This window comes from Bos grunniens, chromosome 22, assembly GCF_055505025.1.
Source record: "Bos grunniens cultivar Pamir isolate PY7600 chromosome 22, Bosgru_T2T1.0, whole genome shotgun sequence".
NCBI lineage: Eukaryota > Metazoa > Chordata > Mammalia > Artiodactyla > Bovidae > Bos > Bos grunniens.
Genome location: NC_141186.1, coordinates 16,650,418 through 16,676,290, shown reverse-complemented (window position 1 = coordinate 16,676,290; position 25,873 = coordinate 16,650,418). Strand labels below are relative to the sequence as shown.

Genomic DNA, 25,873 nt, shown 5'->3' with positions numbered 1-25,873 from the left:
AATATGCTAACATATGGGAGGAATATAACTACTTCCAGGAATATTGCTATGTCAGGAAGAGGGGGTATTTCCCAGGAGTTGGACCACTGTCCACTTTCTGGCCTTTGATGGTCCATCTCAGAACTGTCATGGACAAAGAGTGATTTCTGGTATTACAAAAAAGATATAATGAACTAAAGGTCCATGACCAGACTTCTCAAAACAACCTTGGTTTCAGCTGGTTCCAGTCAGTCTTTATCAAATCCCAGCAACTGCACCCCCATCTTCATTTATCCAGCATTTGTTTCCTGCCTCTTTCTCTCCTGTCTCAAGGGCAAAGGCCATGACTATGTTGCAGGAAGGCGGACCCCTTCCAGGGCCCGAAACTGGGCTCTTGTCTAACACTCAGAAATGAATTGTCCAAGGAGACACATCTGCTGACAAAGCAAGAGATTTTATTGGGAAAGGGCACCCAGGTGGAGAGCAGTAGGGTAAGGGAACCCAGGAGAACTGCTCTGCTGCATGGCTCACAGTCTCGGGTTTTATGGTGATGGGATTAGTTTCCAGGTGGTCTTTGGCCAATCATTCTAATTCAGAGTCTTTCCTGGTGGCGCACGCATCGCTCAGCCAAGATGGATACTAGCGAGAGGGATTCCGGGAAGTGGACGGGCACGTGGTGTCTCCTTTCAACCTTTCCCAAACTCTTCTGGTTGGTGGTGGCTTATTAGTTCCGTATTCCTTATCAGGATCTCCTGTCATTAAACAACTCATGCAAATAGTTACTATGGTGCCTGGCCAGGGTGGATGGTTTCAATCAGTGTGCTTCCCCTAACAACTATATGGATTCCACATACACTTAGCACCTAGCACAAAGCCACAGTAGGTGCTAGACGAATGCTTGTTAAATGAGCAAGGTGTTATTCTATTGATATGTTTTCTTCTAGCTTTCACTGAACACTTGCTTAAACATCTCATTCTCTGCTCCTCTGTTCATTCAACAACAATTTACTGAGTACTAATGTGCTAGACAATGTTCTAGGCACTAAGGACATAAATAAAGAGGTGATCAGATCAGATCAGTCGCTCAGTCGTGTCTGACTCTTTGCGACCCCATGAATCACAGCACGCCAGGCCTCCCTGTCCATCACCAACTCCCAGAGTTCACTCAGACTCACGTCCATCGAGTCAGTGATGCCATCCAGCCATCTCATCCTCTGTCATCCCCTTCTCCTCTTGCCCCCAATCCCTCCCAGCATCAGAGTCTTTTCCAATGAGTCAACTCTTTGCATGAGGTGGCCAAAGTACTGGAGTTTCAGCTTTAGCATCATTCCTTCCAAAGAAATCCCAGGGCTGATCTCCTTCAGAATGGACTGGTTGGATCTCCTTGCATAAAGAGGTGAAGTCCCTAGAAATGTAAGTTTACATTACATTTCTAGGGAGGATAGACAGAAAACAAATACAAAATGCACCAGAGAGTGATAAATACTAAGCAGACAGAGGGTAAGGACCCAACACCCAACCAAATAGAAAGAGAACCAGGAGATAGTACTTTATAGGTCTCAAAGCATGAATGGGAGGACCTCCCTGGTGGTCCAGGGCTTACGACTCCACGCTTCCATGGCAGGGGGCACAGGTTCAGCCCTGGTCAGGTAACTAAGATCCCACAGGCTGTGAGGTGCAGGGACTCAAATCCCTGCCCTTGTGGTTGATAAAGTCTATGTCCTTTGATGACCAGGATCAGCAAACTGCCACATGGCACACAGCACTCATTTATCTGACTTCCACTTCTTTATCCTAGGCTCTGAGGATTATTTTACTCTCTGAAAGACCTCTAAAAGGATGTTTAAGTTTTATCCAACATTTCTATGCTGTGTCATAGCCAAAGGACTATTTTTATCTTGTTCACCATTTTGTTCTACTACAATTTTTTATTTAAAAAAAAACTTAATTTTTGGCTGTGCTGGGTCTTCATTGCAGTGTGCAGACTTTTCTCTAGTTGCAGTGAGCTGGGGCTACTCTCTAGTTGTGGTTGTAGTACACGGGCTTCTCATTGCAGTGGCTTCCCCATGTGAATCACAGGCTCTAGGGCCTAATGGGCTTCAAGAGTTGTGGCGCAAGGGCTTAGTTGCTCCATGGCATGTTGGATCTTACTGAACAAGGGGATCAAATCCATGTTTCCTGCATTGGCAGGCAGATTCTTAACCACTGGGCCACCATGTAAGTCCTATAATTTTTTAAAACACGAATCTGCTCAACTCTGTGGTTAAACCAACATTGCAAATGTGACAGCATTTTCTTTCACTCAGTAAACTGGTTGCTAATTTGTTATGATTATACAAACTCTGGTATATGTCTCAGTAATTTTGTGATTTGTAGATTTTTCTGAGGTAAAATGGAAAATTATGACAAAAATAGCCATGTAAAGAGTCAAGATTCCTCATGGAGATCTTCCTTAAACTCCTGCTTTAAAAGTTTTGTTTTACATAGATTCCTAGTGCATGTGTGCTTAGTAGCTCAGTTTAGTCACTCAGTCGTGTCCGACTCTTTGTGACCCCATGAATTGCAGCACGCCAGGCCTCCCTGTCCATCACCAACTCCCGGAGTTCACTCAGACTCACATCCATCGAGTTGGTGATGCCATCCAGCCATCTCATCCTCTGTCGTCCCCTTCTCCTCTTGCCCCCAATCCATCCCAGCATCAGAGTCTTTTCCAATGAGTCAACTCTTTGCATGAGGTCGCCAAAGTACTGGAGTTTCAGCTTCAGCATCATTCCTTCCAAAGAAATCCCAGGGCTGATCTCCTTCAGAATGGACTGGTTGGATCTCCTTGCAGTCCAAGGGACTCTCAAGAGTCTTCTCCAACACCACAGTTCAAAAGCATCAATTCTTCAGCACTCAGCTTTGTTCACAGTCCAACTCTCACATCCATACATGACCACCGGAAAAACAATAGCCTTGACTAGACGGACCTTTGTTGGCAAAGTACTGTCTCTGCTTTTGAATATGCTATCTAGGTTGGTCGTAACTTTTCTTCCAAGGAGTAAGCGTCTTTTAATTTAATGGCTGCAGTCACCATCTGCAGTGATTTTGGAGCCCCCAAAAATAAAGTCTGACACTGTTTCCACTGTTTACCCATCTATTTCCCTTGAAGTGATGGGACCAGATGCCATGATCTTAGTTTTCTGACTGTTGAGCTTTAAGCCAACTTTTTCACTCTCTTCTTTCAATTACATCAAGAGGCCCTTTAGTTCCTCTTCACTTTCTGCCATAAGGGTGGTGTCATCTGCATATCAGAGGTTATTGGTATTTCTCCCGGCAATCTTGATTCCAGCTTGTGCTTCTTCCAGTCCACTGTTTCTCATGATGTACTCTGCATAGAAGTTAAATAAGCAGGGGGACAATATACAGCCTTGACATACTCCTTTTCCTATTTGGAACCAGTCTGTTGTTCCATGTCCAGTTCTAACTGTTGCTTCCTGACCTGCATACAGGTTTCTCAAGAGGCAGGTCAGGTGGTCTGGTATTCCCATCTCTTGAAGAATTTTCCAGTTCATTGTGATCCACACAGTCAAAGGCTTTGGCATAGTCAATAAAGCAGAAATAGATGTTTTTCTGGAACTCTCTTGCTTTTTCAATGATCCAGCAGATGTTGGCAATTTGATCTCTGGTTCCTCTGCCTTTTCTAAAACCAGCTTGAACATCTGGAAGTTCACAGTTCCCGTATTGCTGAAGCCTGGCTTGGAGAATTTTGAGCATTACTTTACTAGCGTGTGAGACGAGTGCAATTGTGCGATAGTTTGAGCATTCTTTGGCATTGCCTTTCTTTGGGATTGGAATGAAAACTGACCTTTTCCAGTCGTGTGGCCACTGCTGAGTTTTCCAAACTTGCTGGCATATTGAGTGCAGCACTTTCACAGCATCATCTTTCAGGATTTGAAATAGCTCCACTGGAATTCCATCACCTCCACTAGCTTTGTTCATAGTGATGCTTTCTAAGGCCCACTTGACTTCACATTCCAGGATGTCTGGCTCTAGGAGAGTGATCACACCATCGTGATTATCTTGATCATGAACATCTTTTTTGTACAGTTCTTTTGTGTATTCCTGCCACCTCTTCTTAATATCTTCTGCTTCTGTTAGGTCCATACCATTTCTGTCCTTTATCGAGCCCAGTTGGGTCCAACTCCTGGGGACCCTCTGGACTGTAGCCTGCAAGCTCATCTGTCCATGGGATTTTTCATGCAAGAATACTAGAGTGGGTTGCCATTTCCTTCTCCAATAGAGTCCTATACCCTGACCCAAATATGCTAATTTTGTGGGCTTGGGAAATATACCTGTATATGTGAAATTACTTTTTGTGATTCCTAGATTTGGGAATCATTGAACTTAAAAGAATGGTTACAGCTTTGTCATGGCTACAGTCCTTATTGATCAAATTGTGCTGTGTGGATTTAAAATGGTCAGTGGAAGGAGTGAGAACTAGTGAAGTCCTGTATCTACATTGCCCAAAAAGGAATTAGCCATCTCCTTTGGACCCCTCACAAATTTGCCTTCTGGAGTAGAAATGTACCTCAGGGAACATGCTGGTTTTATACAGCCAAAGGATGTCTATATAATAGTATAGGTTTGAACAGAGATGAGACCAGAGAGGGGATGGGACAATAACTTGCTATACAAGTTCTCCAGCGAAATAACAGAAGAGGACATTTTGTTTTTTTTGGCCACACAGCATGTGTAATTTTAGTTCCCCCACCAGGGATTGAATCTGCATCCCTTGCATTGGAAGTGTGGAGTCTTAACCTTTGGACTGCCAGGGAAATCCCAGAAGGACAATTTCTAATGGCTAGAGCTCTACTTTTGTAGAGTTGGCCCTCTATATCTGTGGGTTCTGCATCATGTATTTAACCCAAAACAGGTAAAAAATATTAAAAATGAAAAAACTTTAGAAAGTTCCAAAAAGCAAATCCTGAATTTGCCATACTGGCAACTATTTATATGCATTATTTTCATTGCATTTACAACTATATACAAAGCATTTACATTGTATTACATTTTATAAGTAATCTAAAGATGATTTAAAGTATACTGGAGGACGTGCATAGGTTATATGTAATAGTTTGCCATTTTATAGAAGAGACTTGAGTATCCTTTGATTTTGGTATGGTGGTGGGGGTCCTGGACCCAATCCCCTGCAGTTACTGAGGAACAACTCTATTAAGAGTATGAAAATAACAAGCTTCATGTTGTGTTTGAATCTGAAACAAGCCAGAATCACATCTTCATTCCAAAAGCATCTGCTTAAAGAAAAGCAAATTGAACTGTTTTCTTCCCAATCTGAATAAAGGAAGGAAGCAAAAGAAAAAAAATTTAGTGATATTTATAATAAGGAAATAACAACAGATATTTATTGGAGGAATTATAACCATTTTTAGCAAAAGTGTTATGACTCCAGTTTTATAACATCAGAGGTGAAGACAGACAGTCTAGTTTCTAAAAACAACCTAACAATATGAACGTACTATTTTATTTATATTGAATGGAAAAACATTTAAAAAGCAATTCTGTCACTCAGGATACAGAGCTGAAAATGAAATATAGTCTTATGGGATTCATGGTCATGAAAATGCTGTTACTATTTAAAGCTGTTTTTGGTTTAAATTTTCTTCTGAGTTCCTAATAAGATCTAATATAGTACACACCATCAATGAAAAATATCTCTAAATCTAGGGAGACATTCACCTCTATATGCAAGATTCTTTGTCTTTCAGATTTCCCTTTAATCAAGGCTACATAACATTTTAACTTCACACTTTTTCTCACAACTTAAAACAGATATATATATTTCTAGTCCACACCAAAGCAATTCTACATACAGGGTATCTATGGTCAAAAAATACTGACTTCATATTCCTTGGGAATATTCAGGGTAGTAAAAACAAGTGAGTAAATGTGAGTGCACAGGAAACCAGCAGATGACAGAAACAGAGATGGACAATACACAGTAGTTGAGTGACACGCATTTCAAGAGAGTTGAGGTTTTGACAGAATAGAGAAGAAATGGCGTACAGAGAGGTAAATGGGTTGCGGGAGACAAAAACTAGCAATTGAGGAACTGCAGAGGAAGCACTGCTGTTAGGGAACAACCAGGCTTCCATTAGAACAGGAAGTTGGAAAAAAACATTTAAACAGACAGAACTTGAATTTCAGAGTGTATCATAAAAGGGCTTGAAAGAATGGTAAGAACTGCAAAATTAAATGTTGACTGAAACAGGCAGCTGGTAGTCTTAAAAAACTTCTGCAGAAAGGTGAGCCGGTCAGTTCAAACTACATTGCAGAATAGGTATATGAAAGAGTATAGAGCATACTTATTAACATTTACTCCTGCAGCTTAAGATAGGTATCAGCCTAGAAGATTAGAAGCTACTGAGGGCCTCCTCCTGGGTCCATTATCTTGGCTTGCCTGGGTAAGAAATGTCAATTTATTCAGACCTCTGGCTTCCTTTCTGCTGCTGCTGCTGCTAAGTCGCTTCAGTTGTGTCCGACTCTGTGCGACCCCATAGATGGAAGCCAACCAGACTCCCGCATCCCTGGGATTCTCCAGGCAAGAATACTGAAGTGGGTTGCCATTTCCTCCTCCAATGCATGAAAGTGAAAAGTGAAAGTGAAGTCGCTCAGCTGTGTCCGACTCTTAGCGACCCCATGGACTGCAGCCTACCAGATTCCGCTGCCCATGGGATTTTCCAGGCAAGAGTACTGGAGTGGGGTGCCATTGCCTTCTCTGGCTTCCTTCCTAGAAGATACTTATTCTTGGAGACCACAGAGTTTTCTAAGATGAAAAAGAAAGGCTATTTGAAGAAAGAATTTCAGACACTATGACATAGTGGTGGAAAAATGTTTTGCTCAGCAGTATCAGAAGCATCAAAAACTCTGCTAAGCAATAATAAATGCTTAAAAAATACCAACAGGCACACAGGAATTTCGTTTCCTGTTTTCTTATAAAGCTGTTTTAGCAGGGCCAGGAGACATTAGTCATGGGAGTTTCCATATAGGTAATCAGCAGCTGAGAATGGCTGGCATGACAAAAGGCATAAAATATTAATTACACCCTCCTTGTAGAATTTTGAAAAGGACACATGACTAGGGAAAAATGATGCAAGTCCCTTCCTGCTACAGTTCTGTCTAGCCACAGTCACAAGTGAGTGACCTTCCCTTGTGTTCACCCAGACTCTTGGGGAAGTGCCTACCCAAGGGTGACCAATGATACAACAGTCCTACCCCTGAACACAGCAACAGAGCCTAGAAACCATGCTTTGAATAACTATGCAAAGAGGGACTATTATAGCACAAAATTATATATAAGCCATTATCCTATCAAACAAAATAGGACAAAAACTAAACAATCTCTTTCCACCCAAATATATGCTTCATACCATCCACTTCTTTTTAGCACCTTCCTTATGAAACCATGATCAACCTATAATTGTCCATATATCATCAACCACCTTTCATAGAAGTGGCTAGTCAGGAGAATCCCAACTTCTCGGTCTCCCACTCACAGAACCATCATGATGGGCAGAGGCACTTTGGTAAAACACAGAAAGCATGGACTTGAAAGTCTGATCTGACTTCAAATTCTGGCTTAAACCACTTATTAGCCAGTCACCTAACCTCACCTGAGACTCCATTTTCTTCTACAAATGGGATATCAAATCCTCAGTAGTTCCTGAAACAATGTATCACTACATGCAGAAGACAAATGGTGTCAGGCTTAGGCATTCATTGTATACAAAGGAGGAGGAACCACTGAGTTAAGAATGGGGCAATTCTAAGGTTTCCCAGATTCTGAGCTGTCTTAAAAGTTTAAAATACTTATTGAAAACAGATTAAGGCCTTCTCAGAGGGCTGGACATAAAGGCTGGTCACACATTTAAGGGCATTATCTTATTTAATCCTCACAGCAATCTGGTGAGGTAGGAAGTTACTCCCATTTTACAGATAAACCTACAGCTCAGAGCACTTAAGGGACTTGTCCAAAACTGGCAAGCTAGTGCATAGTAGATCTGGAATTAGAACTTATATATCTCTGACCCAAAACTCTGCAATTTTAGCTACTAAAGTCTATGAAACATGTGAAGGTAGTATTCCCCTTGTGTTAGATTATGCTGACTCTCTTTAAAGGTTATGAAACTGCAATTGTTTCAATTTCATAAGGGGGTATTTTTATCTGGTTCTGTAGACATATATTGATAAGATGGAGCCTGGGTGGTTCTTTATTCTCTCTGGATGCTTCTACAGCAGTGGGAGAGAATACAGTAAATTTTTACTGTTTTCTTTTAACCTAAAAGTGATTAAGAAAGTGGATTAGATATTTTGTTGACTGTAAAGTCAGTTTATCTTAAAACTGCAAAAGCCAACAACTGGTATTTATGATATAATACACAGGAAACAGGCTCTAAAAGGAAGTGACTTGCTGAGGGTTCCCCTTCTACTAAGGTCAGTATTAGGGTGCAGTCCTAGGACTTTAGAGTCTGTAACCTTCATAACACTGTTGAATGAAAATGAGTATGTGCTCATTGCATTTAAAAAATACTCTACTTTTTCTCCCCTGAATATAAAAGTGGTACATTCTCACTGTAGAAAATCTAAAAAGCATAGAAAAGTATAAAGAAGAAAATAGAAATTACCTATAATCCTATTACCCAAAGATAATCATTGTTAATATTTTGGCTTGGTATTATTTCATTTCCATTTTTTCCTTTGCATAAATTTTTTAAAATTTTGGATATTTCATTGTTTTTCTCTTTCATTTCTCTTCCATTTTATTCAAATCATTTCTTCCATGGCACTAAATATTTTAAAAAATTTTTACAATGGATGCAAAGCCATCTTATGGATAGACCATCATTCACTTAAACCCAATTCTGTTGAAAATTTAGTTTTCTTCCTCCAGTTTTACATGATGCTGGCATGAATACTCCCTTCTGTTAATCTTTGTCTACTTCTGATTACTTTCCCTGTGTGGATTCTTAAAGAATTAAGGTTGATAATACTGAAAAACTGCTTTTCCAAAAGCAGCAATTAGCTCCACTTTGTAACAATATGTTATTTATGACATTTCTTTCTCCTCATTATGCTTTCTCTGATGTTGAATAAGCTGTGAGCTGTAACGATAGGCCTTCCCACACTCACTGCACTTATAAGGTTTCTCCTTCGTGTGGGTTCTCAAATGTAGAATCACTTGAGAAGTCTGCCTGAAGGTTTTTCCACACTCATTACATTTATAGGGTTTTTCTCCAGTGTGAACTCTCTGATGATCAATAAGATTTCGATTAGAAGTAAAAGCTTTCCCACACTCATTACATTTGTAGGGTTTCTCTCTACGATGAAGTCGCTGATGTTCATTAAGGGTCTTCTTTAAGATGAACGCTTTTCCACACTCATCGCATTCATAAGGCTTCTCGCCAGTGTGAATTCTCTGATGGTCCATAATCTTTGTATTAGAAACACATGTTTTCCCACACTCCTTACACTTGTAAACTTTTTTCCCTTTGTGCATTCTCTGATGTTGAGTAAGATTTGAACTGCGGCTAAAGGCTTTCCCACATTCAATACAGGTGTAGGGCTTCTCACCAGTGTGAACTCTGTGATGGGAAATCAGGCCAGAACTCCGACTAAAGGCTTTCCCACACTCCTTACATTCATAGGTTTTCTCCCCACTGTGGATTCCCTGGTGCCGAATAAGGTGGGACTTACCACTGAAAGATTTCCCACATTCGCTGCACGTGTACGGCTTCAATCCTGTGTGGATTCTCCGATGAACAACGAGGTTGGAGCTATGACTAAAGGCTTTTCCACACTCCTTACACTTATAGGGTTTCTCTCCTGTGTGGATTCGTTCATGTACTGTGAGGTTTGCACTTTGACTAAAGGCTTTCCCACACTCAGTACACACATACTGTCTCTTTGCAGCCTGAATTCTCTCATTTATTGTAGGGCCATCTTTTTCAGATTCTTGGTCACTCACTTCTGTGAGTGTTTTATTGTCTTGAACTGTCTTCTGTTTGAAGTTTCTTGTCTTTCTCCTCATTTTCTCTTGCTTGGAGCATCCCAGTGGCCCCTCGAGTCTTTTCTTTCCCTTCAAAAGTGCTTTCAAAATTTTGACTTCCTTGGCAATACCTCTGTGTTGCTCTCTTGAAAGTTGAGACTTTGATTTTTCAGGAATGATATTTTGGAATCAATACTTCTTCAGTCCTCATTTCACCATCTGAAAGAAGAAACAGAATTTGCACATGTCACCTGCTCTCTATACTAAAGGAAGGAGAACTATCCAAGGATAACAAGATGTGGTGGACCACAGGATCTCACATGGAAAAGTAAGGCTGGGAAGACTGATCAAAAAGATGAGAAAAATGAGGTTAGACATAGAGGCTAAGGTAAAAGCAAGGAAACTTATGGAAAGAGGAAGCTTATGGAAAGCAAGGGACTGAGAGAAGCCCAACAGGTGCAGTATTAGAATGAATAATGAGTAATATAAAACCCACCCTGGTTTCTTCCTATTTTATGATCTGCTCCCAGAATCGGAGCCATCTAACTCAATATGATGTGATCACTCACCTAGAGCCAGACATCCTGGAATGTGAAGTCAAGTGGGCCTTAGAAAGCATCACTGTGAACAAAGCTAGTGGAGGTGATGGAATTCCAGTGGAGCTATTTAAAATCCTGAAAGATGATGCTGTGAAAGTGCTGCACTCAATATGCCAGCAAGTTTGGAAAACTCAGCAGTGGCCACACGACTGGAAAAGGTCAGTTTTCATTCCAATCCCAAAGAAAGGCAATGCCAAAGAATGCTCAAACTATCGCACAATTGCACTCATCTCACATGCTAGTAAAGTAATGCTCAAAATTCTCCAAGCCAGGCTTCAGCAATACAGGAACTGTGAACTTCCTGATGTTCAAGCTGGTTTTAGAAAAGGCAGAGGAACCAGAGATCAAATTGCCAACATCCGCTGGATCATTGAAAAAGCAAGAGAGTTCCAGAAAAACATCTATTTCTGCTTTATTGACTATGCCAAAGCCTTTGACTGTGTGGATCACAATAAACTGTGGAAAATTCTTCAAGAGATGGGAATACCAGACCACCTGACCTGCCTCTTGAGAAACCTGTATGCAGGTCAGGAAGCAACAGTTAGAACTGGACATGGAACAACAGACTGGTTCCAAATAGGAAAAGGAGTATGTCAAGGCTGTATATTGTCCCCCTGCTTATTTAACTTCTATGCAGAGTACATCATGAGAAATGCTGGGCTGGAAGAAGCACAAGCTGGAATCAAGATTGCCGGAAGAAATCTCAATAACCTCAGATATGCAGATGACACCACCCTTATGGCATAAAGTGAAGAGGAACTAAAAAGCCTCTTGATGAAATTGAAAGAAGAGAGTGAAAAAGTTGGCTTAAAGCTCAACAATCAGAAAACTAAGATCATGGCATCTGGTCCCATCACTTCATGGGAAATAGATGGGGAAACAGTGGAAACAGTGGCAGACTTTATTTTTGTGGGCTCCAAAATCAGTGCAGATGGTGACTGCAGCCATGAAATAAGAATTGATGCTTTTGAACTGTGGTGTTGGAGAAGACTCTTGAGAGTCCCTTGGACTGCAAGGAGATCCAACCAGTCCATCCTAAAGGAGATCAGTCCTGGGTGTTCATTGGAAGGACTGATGCTGAAGCTGAAACTCCAATACTTTGGCCACCCATGCAAAGAGCTGACTCATTGGAAAAGACCCTGATGTTGGGAGGGATTGGGGGCAGGAGGAGAAGGGGATGACAGAGGATGACATAGCCGGATGGCATCACCGACTCAATGGACATGAGTTTGAATGAACTCCAGGAGTTGGTGATGGACAGGGAGGCCTGGCATGCTGTGATTCATGGGGTCGCAAAGAGTTGGACATGACTGAGAGACAGAACTGAACTAAACTGAACTCATAATATGGTCCCTAGAAAAAAATGTACTGAAAGATCTTTAGTTCAGTAGGTCAAATGTGTAATCTTCAGATCAATTTGGCATTTAGTTCATGCTGACCTATTCCCCTAGCATCAGTGATATAGTGGCTGGAACAAAATAGGTGCTCAAAAATTGTTTCATAAAATAGTAACGAGGATTCCATCTTAGAGTGTGACTAAGATTTCATTTTTTGCTCTAGTATAGGTACTAGGTCCCTGTCTATATCCCTTTTCTTAAGCTCTGTTGTGATAGGGATAACACTTTTCTTCCAATATTGAAGTCTAGTCACATCATAGCCTACTGTGCAGGGGCTGGTCTGTAACTGGATCCAGGTACATTGTGCAAGTTCAGTCTGTCTGTTTTTTTACCAGTCAGAGTTTACGTGGTGAACCTGAGAGGCTGAACTTGGGAACAGGGTTAATTAAAGCATAGAGGGGGAAACTCTGATAGGACCTTGCATGGCACAATGGTAAACTATCTAAAGATGGCAAGAGAGGGACTTCTCTGGCAGTCCAGTGATTAAGCCTCCACAATGCCAACACAGGGGGCATGGGTTTGATCCCTAGTCAGGGAACTAAGATCCCACACATAAGCCTCCCTCCCCAACCAGCTAAAAAAAGAAAAAATAGCAAGAGGGTGAGAGCGGAGGACAGTACAACCGAAAGGGGATTATATTATGAAACCAATGTCAAGAGGAGCAGGAATTTCCCAACTGGTTTGACGTCAAACTCTGAACATATAAGTAACTATGTGTGTGTGTGTGTGTGTGTATGTTAGTCGCTCAGTCCTGTCTGACTCTTTGCAACTCCATGGACTGTAACCTGTCAGGCTCCTCTATCCATGGAATTTTCCTAGCAAGAATACTGGAGTGGGTTGCCATTTCTTTCTCCAGGGAATCTTCCCAACCCAGGGATTGAATCCAGGTGTCTGGCTTTGCAGGCAGATGCTTTACTGTCTGAGTTACTAGGGAAACCAATGTATAGATAACTCTACTGCTGCTGCTGCTGCTAAGTTGCTTCAGTCGTGTCCGACTCTGTGCGACCCCAGAGACGGCAGCTCACCAGGCTCCCCAGTCCCTGGGATTCTCCAGGCAAGAACACTGGAGTGGGTTGCCATTTCCTTCTCCAATGCATGAAAGTGAAAAGTGAAAGTGAAGTCGCTCAGTTGTATCCGACTCTTAGCGACCCCATGGACTGCAGCCTACCAGGCTCCTCCATCCATGGAATTTCCCAGGCAAGAGTATTGGAGTGGGGTGCCATTGCCTTCTCTGATAGATAACGATAGTAGACCTCAAATCTAGAGAAGGTTGAGTCATAAGAGAAAATTGAAAGATGACGCCATGATACTAACACATCACTAATTCTCCTTTTACTATATTCCTTCTCAGACTTGTCCATATTCATAATGATAGTTGTAAATATACAATAAGTACAATTTTGCATTCTACTTCTTCTACTTAGTTTTTTATAAGTATTTTTCATATTGCTATTAACTCCTTTGTGGCTCAGATGATAAAGAATCTGCCCACAATGCAGGACCCGGGTTTGATCCCTGGGTTGGGAAGATCCCCTGGAGAAGGGAATGGCTACCCACTTCACTACTGTTGCCTGGAGAATTACATGGACAGAGGAGTCTAGCAGGCTACAATCCATGGGGTCACAAAGAATTGGACACGACTGACTAACACTTTCACTTCCACTTCAGTATCATTTTTTGACTACATAATGCACCACCAATTAAACTCATTACAATTTACCTATAATTTTGCTAGTATCAGACGTTTCTGTTGTTCCCTGAGGTTTAACTACTATCAATAATGCTATCATGATCACTCTAGACACACAAAGTTTTCTTCTCATTGAAATATATTCCTAGGATAAAACTTTCATAAGTGAGTTACTGGATTGGAAGGAATGACATTGTTTTGCAGTACTGCCTACTGATTTAAAAAAAAAAAATTGACTGGGTGCTTCACTGGGAGTTCAGTGCTTAAAACTTTGCCTTCCACTGAAGGGGGTGCAGGTTCGATCCTTTGTCGGGCAGTTAAGAGCCCACATACCTTGCAGACAAAAACTCAAAACATAAAACAGAAGCAATATTGTTACAAATTCAATAAAGACTTAAAAGTTTGACTAATTTTTATTATCTTATAGCTTTGTGATAAACAGAGTCAGGCTCTCTGCAGGAGGGACATATCCAATGGTGAGTGCTCAAGGGCAGCAAGAAAATAACTGTGAAGGCTGGAGTTCACATCTCAGAAGTGTATTGGTGCCACTGATATGATACACAGGCACATGTACACAGACTTGTGCCCAAGACAAGAAGGGCAGGCACAGAAAATGGTAGGAGACGAGGATACTTAGGAGCCTGAGCACACCTAGCTGCTTACACCCTCCTAATCAAACAGGAGTCAGCAGGTGGAGGAAGCCAATGAGAAGTAGTCAGGGGACTGCAGAGCCAAATAAGACAGCTAGTGAAGCTACCTCCAGAGTTCTGAGAAAGTTGATGGCTTTTTCTCAGCTTCTTTTCTATTTTTAATCTTCTCTGAAACTTTCTCTTTTCTTCATACATTTCTTAAACTAGTAATTATTGAACACTCTACCATGTACATATCTCTGTTTTGGATCTCACACAGAGCAATTTTTAAAAAGCACCGTTGCAGAAAAGTGAAACTGTTTGTATGAATGAATGGATGGATGACTAGGTAGATATGTTTATGTATTTGCTCTTATGAAGGCCTCCCATTTTGCTGGCAAATTGTCCTCTGCTAAACTGTATTACTGTTTAATTATTTTCCTTTCTACAATATTATTTATGAAAAGTTAGGAAATGACTTTAGAGGAATGGAGCTTCCCTGATAGCTCAGTTGGTAAAGAACCCGCCTGCAATGCAGGAGATTCTGGTTCAATTCCTGGGTCAAGAAGATCCACCGGAGAAGGGATAGGCTACCCACTCCACTATTCTTGGGCTTCCCTTGTGGCTCAGCTGGTAAGGAACCCACCTGCAATGCGGGAGACCTGGGTTCAGTCCCTGGGTTGTGAAGATCCCCTGGAGAAGGAAAAGGCTACCCACTCCAGTATTCTGGCCTGGAGAATTCCATGGACTGTATAGTAGATGGGGTCGCAAAGAGATGGACACAACTAAGTGACTTTCACTTAAAGGAACAGATTTTCATAATTACTAGAATAAAGTAATTTAGAAATTCAGAATAAGACAGTGCCTTGAAGCCAGCCCCTGGGCACCCCACTTCTAGGCATGGCTGATCCAATGCTTCCCAGTTAGCTAGTGCAGTATCTATTTTACCCTTAAAGGCTATTATGCAAATATGTCTTGCAGCCTTCCAGAAAGGTGTGGACAGGAAAAACATTAATAGCTAGGTATTTACACAACTCCATATTGAATGAAAAAAAAAAAAGGACTGGTACACACTGACTGTATCCCTCCAAAATTCATATGTATAATCCCAAGCCCCCAATGTGACTATATTTGGAGATGTGAATTCTAAGGGGGTAATTAAGACTAAAGCAGGTTATAAGGGTGGAGCCCTGATCCAATAGGTTTAATGTGTCCATACAAGAAGACCTACCACTTGCACTTGCACTCCTGCCCACTCCCTACCACATACACAAACCGAGGGAAGCCATGTGAGCACACAACAAGAAGGTAGCCATCTACAAGCCAGGAAGAGTCCTCATCAGAAACCAAAAACAGTCAAGTCACCTTGATCTTGGACTTCTATCCTCCAGAACTGTGAGAAGACAAATGTCTAATGCTTAAGCCACCCAGTCTGTGGAATTTTGCTATGGCTGCCCAAGAAGACTAATACAAGCATGCAATATCATACCTACATTTAAGGAACTTACAGTGGCATAATGGTAATACACTAATAGAACAAATTACAAGTTTACAATGTACCCAATTAGGACATGAAGGGGGCTAGGAGATGGAGTGAATACTTGGGGTTGGGATGCTTGGGGAAGGGTGTTTTAAAAACGCAGAAACGGGACAATGCTGGTGGTACAGTGATTAAGAATCTGCACTTCCATTGCAGAGGGTATAGGTTTGATCCCTGGTCAGGGAACTAAGATCCCATATGCCACACAGCACAGCCAAAATAAATAAATAAATAATAAAGTTTAAAAAGAAAGGCAGAACTTTGGCTGAACCTGAGGATAAGCAAGAACTGTTTTCTCAAAAGGAATCTGGCACAAGGTTGATGTACTGAAAATAATTGGGTAGTGACACTATCCCATAACTTCATGAAGGCAGGGATTTTTGTCCATTTTGTTCTTTATCATATTCCAAGCACAGTCCCAGGCAAATAGTAAGCACTCGAAATTTCTGTTGCTCTTGAATGAACAAATGAAGGAATGAAACAATCAAGTTGCCTGAAGTGATATCAGCCAGAACATTGAAATTTCAGGGCAAAACATATGGATACAATCTGACAATCAATGGGAAAAAAGTTCTAAACAGAAGAGTGAAATCTACCCTTAGCTTCCTTTCTATTTTCTACATTCTTTTTTCTACCCTGCTATTCTCCTCTCTTGTTACTTTCCATCTCATTCTCACTTATCAAGAATATAGTTCTTCAAGCAATGCCATTCATTTCCCCTAGTCCCAGACCTCCCTCCACCCCCAGCACATTCATGTTTCTCTGTTTCATGAAGTGAAAAACAGAAGAAAGAGGCAGTGGGGTATCCCATGAGAAGTAAATTGAGGAAATTAAAAAGAAAGACTCCAAAACTTGCCACCTAGAAGTAGGGTAATCATACACCCTAGTTTTCCCAGAACAGTCCTGGTTTATACCTTATATTACAACATCATTATTCTTTATTTTTTATATTAAAATTTTTTACAGCATCATTATTAATAGTTCCCCCATTCATTTACAAAAGCATCCCAAATTTAGACAATAAATTTTATATCACCCTATCCAAAAGTGAAATTAGGAAAGAAATGCTTTAGGAAGATTAGCCCAGATGGATTAGAGTAGAAACAAATAATGGAGGAAGGGAAATGAGTTGGGAATTTAGGGATGCAATATGGGTGACTATGAGAGGGCCTGCCACTTTCTCGGTGCTGACTGAATGTTTGCTAAATGGATACACAGATGTCTGAGATAGCAAGACCCTGGTCCAGAATAATGACAGGAGAGAAAATAAGTCCAGCTATTTTCAGAAAAGCATATGCATATATCAGACTGGATACAGAGGATGACTAAAGAAAAGAATTCTAGATCATCAGATCCAGATCTGAATATTGAGAATGATAATATCACTAAGAAAGATGGGAAGGACTTTCCTGGCAGTCCACTGGTGAAGATTTCGACTTTCAATGTAGGAGGTGTGGATTATAACTCTGGTCAGGGAGCTAAGATCCCAAATGTTTGGGGGCTAAAAACCAGAACATAAACAACGGAAGAAATATTGTAACAAATTCAATAAAGACTTTTAAAATGGTCCAAGCCAAAAAAAAAAGAAAAAGAAAAAAAAAGATGAAAATGCGGGGAAACACTTTAGGCAAGAGGAAGAATATGTTAGGAATACAAACTTAAGAATAAGATACAGAGGACAGAGGAAGTCGTGAGAATATATAAACTTGCTAAAATAGAGGTTTTGGTTAAAGGGCAGGGAGAGAGAAAGAAATGTACAAGGACGTGCAGTAAGGAAGCTCAGGGTGGTTCTGGAAGATCTGAGGAGAAGGCAAGACTTTTCAGTAGAGCAGGGAGCACTAGTTCAAGGACAGTTTGATCAAAAGAAAACCTAACTATTTTTCCTCTGCCCAAATAGATGGGAAATTCGCTCATAAATTCTGGAAGAATTCCTTGATAGTATGGAGATGAGGTGTTGGCTAAAGGAGGACAAGAGACAGATAAGACGATAAGGACAGGACATCACTAGGGGTATCCAGGCAACTGGGCACAAAACTACAACCTCAGGCAACCAGCAAGTGGAACAGGACCAAAGAGGCCCCACAGGTCTCTGACCCACAATGCCTGAGTCTGACGGATGAGTGTCTTCATCTCAGCAGTACCATTCATTTTAGGCTGTGGGGCACTCACAAAGAGCAGAGTTCTATTCCGAGAGAGACAGAGATTTTACCTAGGGAGACTGCATTCCTCTAATTTACAAGGATCATCAGCCTTTCAGGTCCTTTTGAGTCACATGGTCTTTGGTTACTGATTAGCTTCAGTGGAGTGATGAATAAGAGGCAATATCTGAAAATAAATAAATTCAAGAGAAGCAGATGAGTGAAATGTAAAAATTTCAAGGAAAAAAAAAAAACTAGAAGGAAATACCTTGATCTCAGGGAGAGAAAGGCCTAGGCCTTACGCATAAAACAAAGGCTGAAAAAAAGCTAATAGATTTGACCATATAAAAATTTCTGCACTTAAAAAAATGCCATAATAAATCTGTAATATCAGGTTGCCTTATACTGTAATTCCTTGTGTGTATGTGTGCATCCTTCCTCTTCACATGTACACTTTAAGCTCTAAGCCTCCAGAGAACAGGGCCCATGATATTCATATGTGTATCCCACACAGTGCCTGGCACAGAGAGCTCAATAAATGTTTGATTCGAAATATTCAATAAGTTCAGGATGCTAGCCAATTTAATCTGGTTGTACAATGGTGAGAAGTGCACCCTCTACACATGACCACCTCCATCCCTCCTCCACCAGTGCATCCCTTTGGTACTTCATATTGTCTAAATACCATGACAATATTGACATTCTTGGCAGTTCTGTCTCAACAGGGCCATCCAAGGGCTTAAATTCCCTAAAAGACTGACTTAGTGTAACTGTTCAGAGATTCTCAGAATGTCAGAGTTGGGAGGAACCTTGCAGACCACCTAGTCTCATAAAAATTTTGAGATGGGGAAACTGGAACTTAGAGGAGAGCTAAGACTCAAGTTAAAGTCTCCTGACACCCAAATTGGAGTTCCACTACATCACTACATTTGGGATGGGAGGCTCCCACCCCCAAATTCTACTCCTCAGGATCTAGAGGGCCTCCTCTCACTTCTGTTTTTCTTCAGAAATGCTCCCTTTCAGCCCTGGTCCCCACATTTTCTGGCAGGTAGGATTCCCATCCCCAAACTAATTAATATCACAATAAAGATCTCACCTGCCGAAGAGAAGAAAATGGCTCACTTTCACACCTGTGTACAGTAGCCTCACTCCAAAGGATCTCCGCCCAGTACAGACCTTGCCTCATCTCTTCTTTGGGTTTGGTGAAAAAGTTCCTAGTGGGGTCTTGGATCACTGTAAACACATAGAAATGCCTGAGTATTCTAAGATCTTAATTGCAAGCAGACACTCAGGGCAATGTCCCATCCCTGGGTCACTTCCCTTCCTACTGAACTGCGAGCAGTAAGGATGATCATTCCCATTTTAAAGATGAGGAAATGAAGTTCCCAGAGATTGAATGACTTGCTGAAGGCTGTATGTATAGTAAGAGATAAGTTTTCTGTGTCCGAAGGAAATCCTCATTCCATCATACCACAGTCGCTCCTTTTCAACTGTTCTGCTGATAGCATAAGTCTCCATATTCTCCTCTGAAAAATGCACTTGAATAGAGAAATTCTCTGAAATCCAACTTTCCAACAAAAGTTTGCAGAAAAGAGATGAGGGAAACTTTGCTCAGTCAAGTGTCTTTAAAGACGGGAAGAAATAAGGCTAAAGCTAGATGGGATGCTAGAAGGAGAATTTTTTATGATTACCTATCTCTCCGGATTGATAGGACTCAAAGATGGTTTTGTCTTTCCTCCTTCAGATTCCCAGACCGTGCGTCTAACCGTTAAAGATTGTTCCATTTCTTTCATACCAGAATATAGTTTTGCCTTGTACACAACTGTAATCCCCGGATCTAATACACTACTAGTTGGTGCTACGTATTTGTTGAATGAATGAATGAATAAGTAACCTTGGGCAAGACTCTGCCCTCCTCTCTGGGTCCGTTTTCTCCCAAGGAACACATAAGGGATTATACTGGTGATCTGAATCAAATACGTAGTGTTGGGGAGGCCTTTGGAGCCTGGGCGAGACTCGGACCGCTTTTACCAGGTTGGTCCCATGGCTAGCAGCGGGGATGATACAGTTCAGTCACTACTGTCAGCCTAGTCCGAAGTGAGCACAGTGGGAGAAGACTCAAGACAAAGGGCCAGCTCCGAACGAGGGGAGAGGGGCCCCACAACGACCCCTTGAACTGCCGCACCTCAGTCTCCGCAGCTGGCAGCGGTGAGGGAGGCCTGGCCCCGGGCCTGTGTGCCCCTCCCGCTCCCAGAACCGGCCCAAACCCCACACCGGGCTGCCACATACCCCTCAGCAAAAGCGCCCGACCCACGTCTCGGAACAAAGCGGAGAAGGAACTACGTCACTGACTCCCCATTAACTCCCACCCTAAACCTCCGGTCTTTCTAGGCATCGGGAGGTTTCTGCACCTCTGTGCCCCAGAGGCTGGAGTCCTCCAGACCCCTGGCCAGCTCTCTCACTGATCTGTGGGAGCTCTGGCCCCGCCTCTCGCCCAGTTTTATCCTATCATTGGTTGGCAGGGTGAAAGGGCGGAGAGATAGGCCAATATGCGGAGAGCCCTAGAAGAGATGGAGCCTGAGGAAGGGACTTGGTTAGGGCGGGAAGAGGGACCAATCAACTGGGCGGTCAGGCTGCCTTTCTCGAAGTGAGTCTCCCTTAAGTCATAGCCCTAGCTCCGGATGCTGAGCAGAAGTCATCTTTTCCACACATCCCTCTCCTTTCAGCCTCAAAGCTATCGTGTACCCACAGCATGTAATAGTGTTGAGTGCGTATTATATCATTGTTCTAGTCTCCGCAGATACTGTAGTGAAGAAAATGAACTTGCTGCCCCATGAAGCTTAACTTCAAGTCAGAGAAGACAATAAATACATAGAACATAGTAGTGAGTCAGGAGAAAGAAACGGAGAGAGAGAGAAGAGGATAGGTGGCAGTGGGACTATGAAAGGGAAGGCAGAGACAGGAAGTGATCAGTTAAGGCACGTGACTACCCCGATAGATGAAACATCAGGAATCAAAGGCCTTAAAAAAGGAGACGGTGCACATTTTGGGCCATAAGGGCTTTGGATATCACAAATAACACAAGAGGGTTTGGGGACTGAAAAGTGACATGATCTTACCATTTTTTCCCTCTTGCCACATATTCAAAGGTTTATTAGCTATTAGCTATGAAAGGAACCAAGAAACCTGTTTCCCTAAGTTCTGTGTTTCACTCCATAACATAATGCTTTAAAAGTTTGCTCTGGCTGCTCTGTTGAGAACAGTCTAAGGGTGGACAAGAGTAGAAGTAGAGAGATGAAGAAGCTACTTAAGTATTCCAGATAAGAAATGATAGTGGCTTAGACTAGCTTAGAAGTGATGGAAGTGATAAGAAGATATATATTTTTTGAACACATGTCCAACATGATTTGCTAATGAATTGGATGTTGGTTAAGGATGACTCCATGGTTATTGATCTGAGCAACTAAAATAAGATTGTTCTCTAGAAATAGACTGTTTAAGAGGAACATGTTTAGGGAGAGGGATAAAATTATAGTATGGCCTAAATTGTGTTCCCTGCAAATCTGTGTGTTGAAGTCCTCGTAAATCCCAGGACTTCACAATGAGATTTTATTTAGAGACAGAACCTTTAAACTGGTAATAAAGGTTAAAAGAGCTCACTGGGGGCACATCCTACTTCAATGCCACTGTGTAAGAGGAAATTAGGACATGAACTAAATGTAAAGATAGGAGACACCCATCTATAAGGCCAGGAGAGAGGCTTGAGAAGAAATCAACTCTGCTGACACCTTGATCTCAAACTTTCTACTCCTTAACTGAAAAATCACATTTCTGTTGGTTAAGCTACCCAGTCTGTGGTACTTCGCTATGGCAGTCCAAACAGACTAATACACCTGACTTCCTTGAGAAGCAATATACTTAGTGATGACCCACTCATGATTCAAGAGGGAAAAGGGTGTTCCAGAATCTGGAGATTCAGACCAGCTGGCTTGTTGAAGATGGTTTTGCCCTTGATATTAATTATGGGCCAGGACATGATAACTTCTTGTATGGGGTAGGGAGGTGGAGCATATCTTTAGCTTTGCCCCAGTATAAGATATTTCTAACTCTTATTTTATACACAGTATTGCTCAGAGGGCCCCAACAAGATGTGCAACTTCTCTTATTCTTGTAGATTTTGGGGAAATTATCCAGCTGTTGCTGATTCTATGGTTCAAATATCCCATATATACACTCTCAATGGAAACCTCAGGGAACCCCAAGAAGAGGTGAATTTAGAGTTCCTCTAATTGTTCTTTTCAAAGTCTTTTAAATGACTCCTTCTATGTCATTACTTCAGTGCTCCTTGCTAGGATAAATGTTGACAATGGATAACATGCACAGCTTAGAGAATACACATCAGTGGCTTTAATTTTAGCACTACAGCAGCTGCCATGATCATCTTCTTTATAAATGGCCCCTGTACTAGGGTGCACTTCCCTTGAATCCTAGGGGCACCAGCAATGTGGCTCCCTGTTGAGAGCTTGGATGTCATCAATTTTTGCTCATCACAAAGGCAGCCTGAATACTACCTGGAGGTTTCACTAATATCCTTTTTTTTTAAATCATACTGACTTGCCAGGGTCACTACTGGTATAGTGTAATTGCATGGTTCTGTCTCCTCCTTCCCTGGGCAGCCACACAGTCTCAAAGATGGGATATAGCATTTTTCAACCTTACCTAACTGGGAATCAAAGTATAATGCACACATCCTGGTGGATGAGTATTTATCTATGCACCGTGTAGCCCTGAACATACAGCCACTCCTTATTTAGTCTTAGGAGAATGCATGTTGTTCTGTGGTTACTCTATCCATTCATCTCATTGTACTGAAACTTGTGTGACTGTTGGCTCTGTGCCTCTCCACCCACAATCCATATGGCACAAAGTTGGAAAACTGAATATCTTGTAAATACATCATCTATTTACAAGACAGTGCAACTGGGGGCTTGGGGGAGACGCCTGATATCATAAAATGCCAACTGTACGTACATCTTGAGAAATAGTTAAGTCACTGAACTTGGTGACCTGAAAAACATTACATTTTCAGTCAGCTAGAAATTTCTAACCAAGAGCCACTGATCTGAAAAGCGTTAGGGATGCCAAATATATCTTATTGTTTTCATGTAAGATGTTCATATGTCTTAAAAGGGAAAGTGAACCCATCCTACAGGGCGTCCAACTGGGCAAAGTACAGCCCATTAGCCTCATGCATATATTAGTGAGAAGACTGTTCTGGTACAGCAAGGAGTAAATCAGTCTATACTATCTGGGTCAGATACTTGTACCATTAGGTACTTGGAAAAAGCTGATGTCATAACACCTTCCCATTATCCCCTTTGGACAAGTGTTATATAAGGGCACATCAAGCTACAACACATCCTAATGTTAGGGGTAGGGGGGTTGTTTCTAATTTTCTGTAGAGAAAGAGCTGCCCTGTGGGTGTTCACAACTTGTCCTTAACACCTACAGTATCCTTTGTAGCACTCAAAGAGGTCGACTTAAGAGAAATGTCTTCCAACATGGGACAATACTCAACAACTTGTCAGCACCCAACATCTCTTGACCTTTCCTACTTGTCTTAGAAGCAAAATTACCAGGGTTTGAGATGCAGAATATACCTGTAGAATAATTTTTGTGTAAGAAATAAGAGGGTAAATGTCCAGCTCCTAGTATATTCACCACCACATGTGATCATCTGAACTATCTCCTAGGCATAAATTTTGTCTGATTTTTAAAAATAAATTATAAGCTTTATCACACTGCTGTTCTTCTTTACCTGCACTGTGGACTCATGAATGAAGCAGAACCCATGTGCAATAACTAAAAGCTTTCAACACTTATTCCAGGAATACTATCTTCCAAAAATGTGTAGCAAATAATAGAAGCTCTGGATGAATGGTTTCTTGCTTTTAAAATCCAACACAGGTGGACTTTGTGATGTCAAACAAGAAATAAACTATAGCCAACATTTTCACACACTCAAATTAAGTAGGTTTCTTGGAAGCATAAAAAGTCTCTGGTGGATGTCTTCATAAAACTGGATGTTTTCATAAAACTGAATATTTTCTCAAACATCTCAGGATATGTTCTTTTCTCAATTTGCAGTTGCCAAGGTAAAATAAAGTCTTAGGGATTGAAGAGTTTTCCATACTCAGTTCTTTTACAACAAAGCTATTTGCAATAGGTAGTGCATGTGGAAGGAGCCTTCATTGGACTCATATAAAAGTCGAGCAAAAAAGAAAAAAGGGGGCTCTGGGTGGAAAGTTTTCAACCAGATTAGCAAAATGTTGAGCTGCTCCTTTACTTCTTTATTCCTGCATAGCATACTAGTAATGAAAATTTAGAATTCATCTTCTAGTTCCAGATCTAAACAGATAATTTAATAGCATGCAAATAGCCTATAGAACAATTCAAGAAAAAGTTGATTTCCCTATCTTGGGACAAATATCAAAATCACTGAGTAATTAAAAAAAAGAGAGAGATGAGGCTAATGAAAAGTCTCTGCAACTTGAGGCAGTGAAAGAACATATGAAAAAATATATTCAAGAAAAAGTGGAGTTTCAAAGAAAAACAAAATAAACATGGCAATCATGAAAGAAAAACTGAAAGGAAACCAAAATGTAAAACATTATGGATGAAACAAACAAAAAAAAAACATTATGGATGAAACAGAGCTCTAACTACATATACAAAAGAGTAGAACTTTATAGAATACGAAGTGCAACTTTATGCCACTGTCAGTCCAGTAAAAAGGATGACTTCCAGATATGTATCACCAAAATTTACTCAGAGATGGAAACTTAGAGGGCAACAACTGAAAAAATAAAAATGCTGCTAAAGATTTATGCCTCTCAGGGTGGGAACAAAAAAAATTTGTCCCTCTCAATTCCCTCATCCCCCAAAACAGATCAGGCAGAGTTATTTTTATTGTTCAAAGAATCATTCTCATATTATTCAAGTTCTTCCAGAGTAATTAAAGAAAAACATTTTGCAAAGCAGACAAAAACTTAATAATAAATTCAATTTAGTTCTGTACTTGAAAAAATCATCAGGAACAAATGGGTTTTACCCCAAGAGCACAAGGAAACTGCAATTATTTAGAAACTTACTCTCCCCAAAATTACAAAAATAAAGGACACTGTCTATAAAATTATACAAGTGGGTTTTTTTAAAAAAATCATGTAGAACTTAAAAGCCATCATAATAAAAACTAGGTAGCACAGTATGTGCCAAGCACTGTTTTAAGTGCCAACACTGTTTTAAGTGCCTTACCCTTACAAACTAATTTTACCCTCACAGTCCTGAGGTAGCTCCATTTTATACAAGGGAGAGCTAAACACAAGGAAACTAAATGACTTATTGAGGATCACCTACCTAAGAAAGGGGAAGAGTCAGGATTTGAACCTAGAATACCAGGCACAAAAATCTATGCTCGTGGGACTTACCTGGTGGTCCACTGGTTAAGCTTCAGTGCTTCAAATGCAGGGGACACATGTTCGGTCCCTGGCTGTGGAACTAAGATCCCACATCTTGTGCTGTGGCCAAAAAAAAAATCTATGCACTTAACTACTACATTATACCACTGCTACTAAAAATAAGAATAGAAGGAAACTTCCTAAACCCAACAGAAAATTTATCAGAAAACAACGAAGTAGCAGTAATGAGACTTCCAGAGGTATATGCAGAAATCGATAAGGGCTTTGTATGTGATATTCTATGAAGATATAAGATCTATATTTAGAAGCTTCTAGTCTGGTGGGTGGCCAGGGGGAGGGGAGATTGTGCCCAATTTAAGAATGGTTCAGTTAGAAAGC

General features: G+C 41.1%; 1 protein-coding gene across 3 annotated transcripts; it reads right to left on the bottom strand.

Annotated features, from left to right (window-relative positions):
• Positions 1-414: 414 nt before the first annotated feature.
• ZNF660 (zinc finger protein 660) lies at positions 415-20,745 on the bottom strand. Of its 3 annotated transcripts, none has more exons than XR_015151049.1 (5): positions 20,307-20,745; positions 19,114-19,250; positions 18,089-18,204; positions 9,733-10,243; positions 415-5,313 (listed from the first exon to the last, which is right to left on the bottom strand). XR_015151049.1 is itself a non-coding variant. In XM_086366481.1 (4 exons), the coding sequence occupies exon 4, from the start codon at positions 10,064-10,066 to the stop codon at positions 9,086-9,088; it is 981 nt and encodes a 326-aa protein (XP_086222607.1). In that variant the 5' UTR covers positions 10,067-10,243; positions 18,089-18,204; positions 19,114-19,250; positions 20,307-20,745; the 3' UTR covers positions 5,356-9,085. The 3 variants fall into 3 exon arrangements, 1 of the variants encoding a protein (XP_086222607.1); XR_015151050.1 differs by lacking the exon at positions 415-5,313 and adding an exon at positions 5,356-6,805; XM_086366481.1 differs by lacking the exon at positions 415-5,313 and having other exon boundaries at positions 5,356-10,243.
• Positions 20,746-25,873: the final 5,128 nt, after the last annotated feature.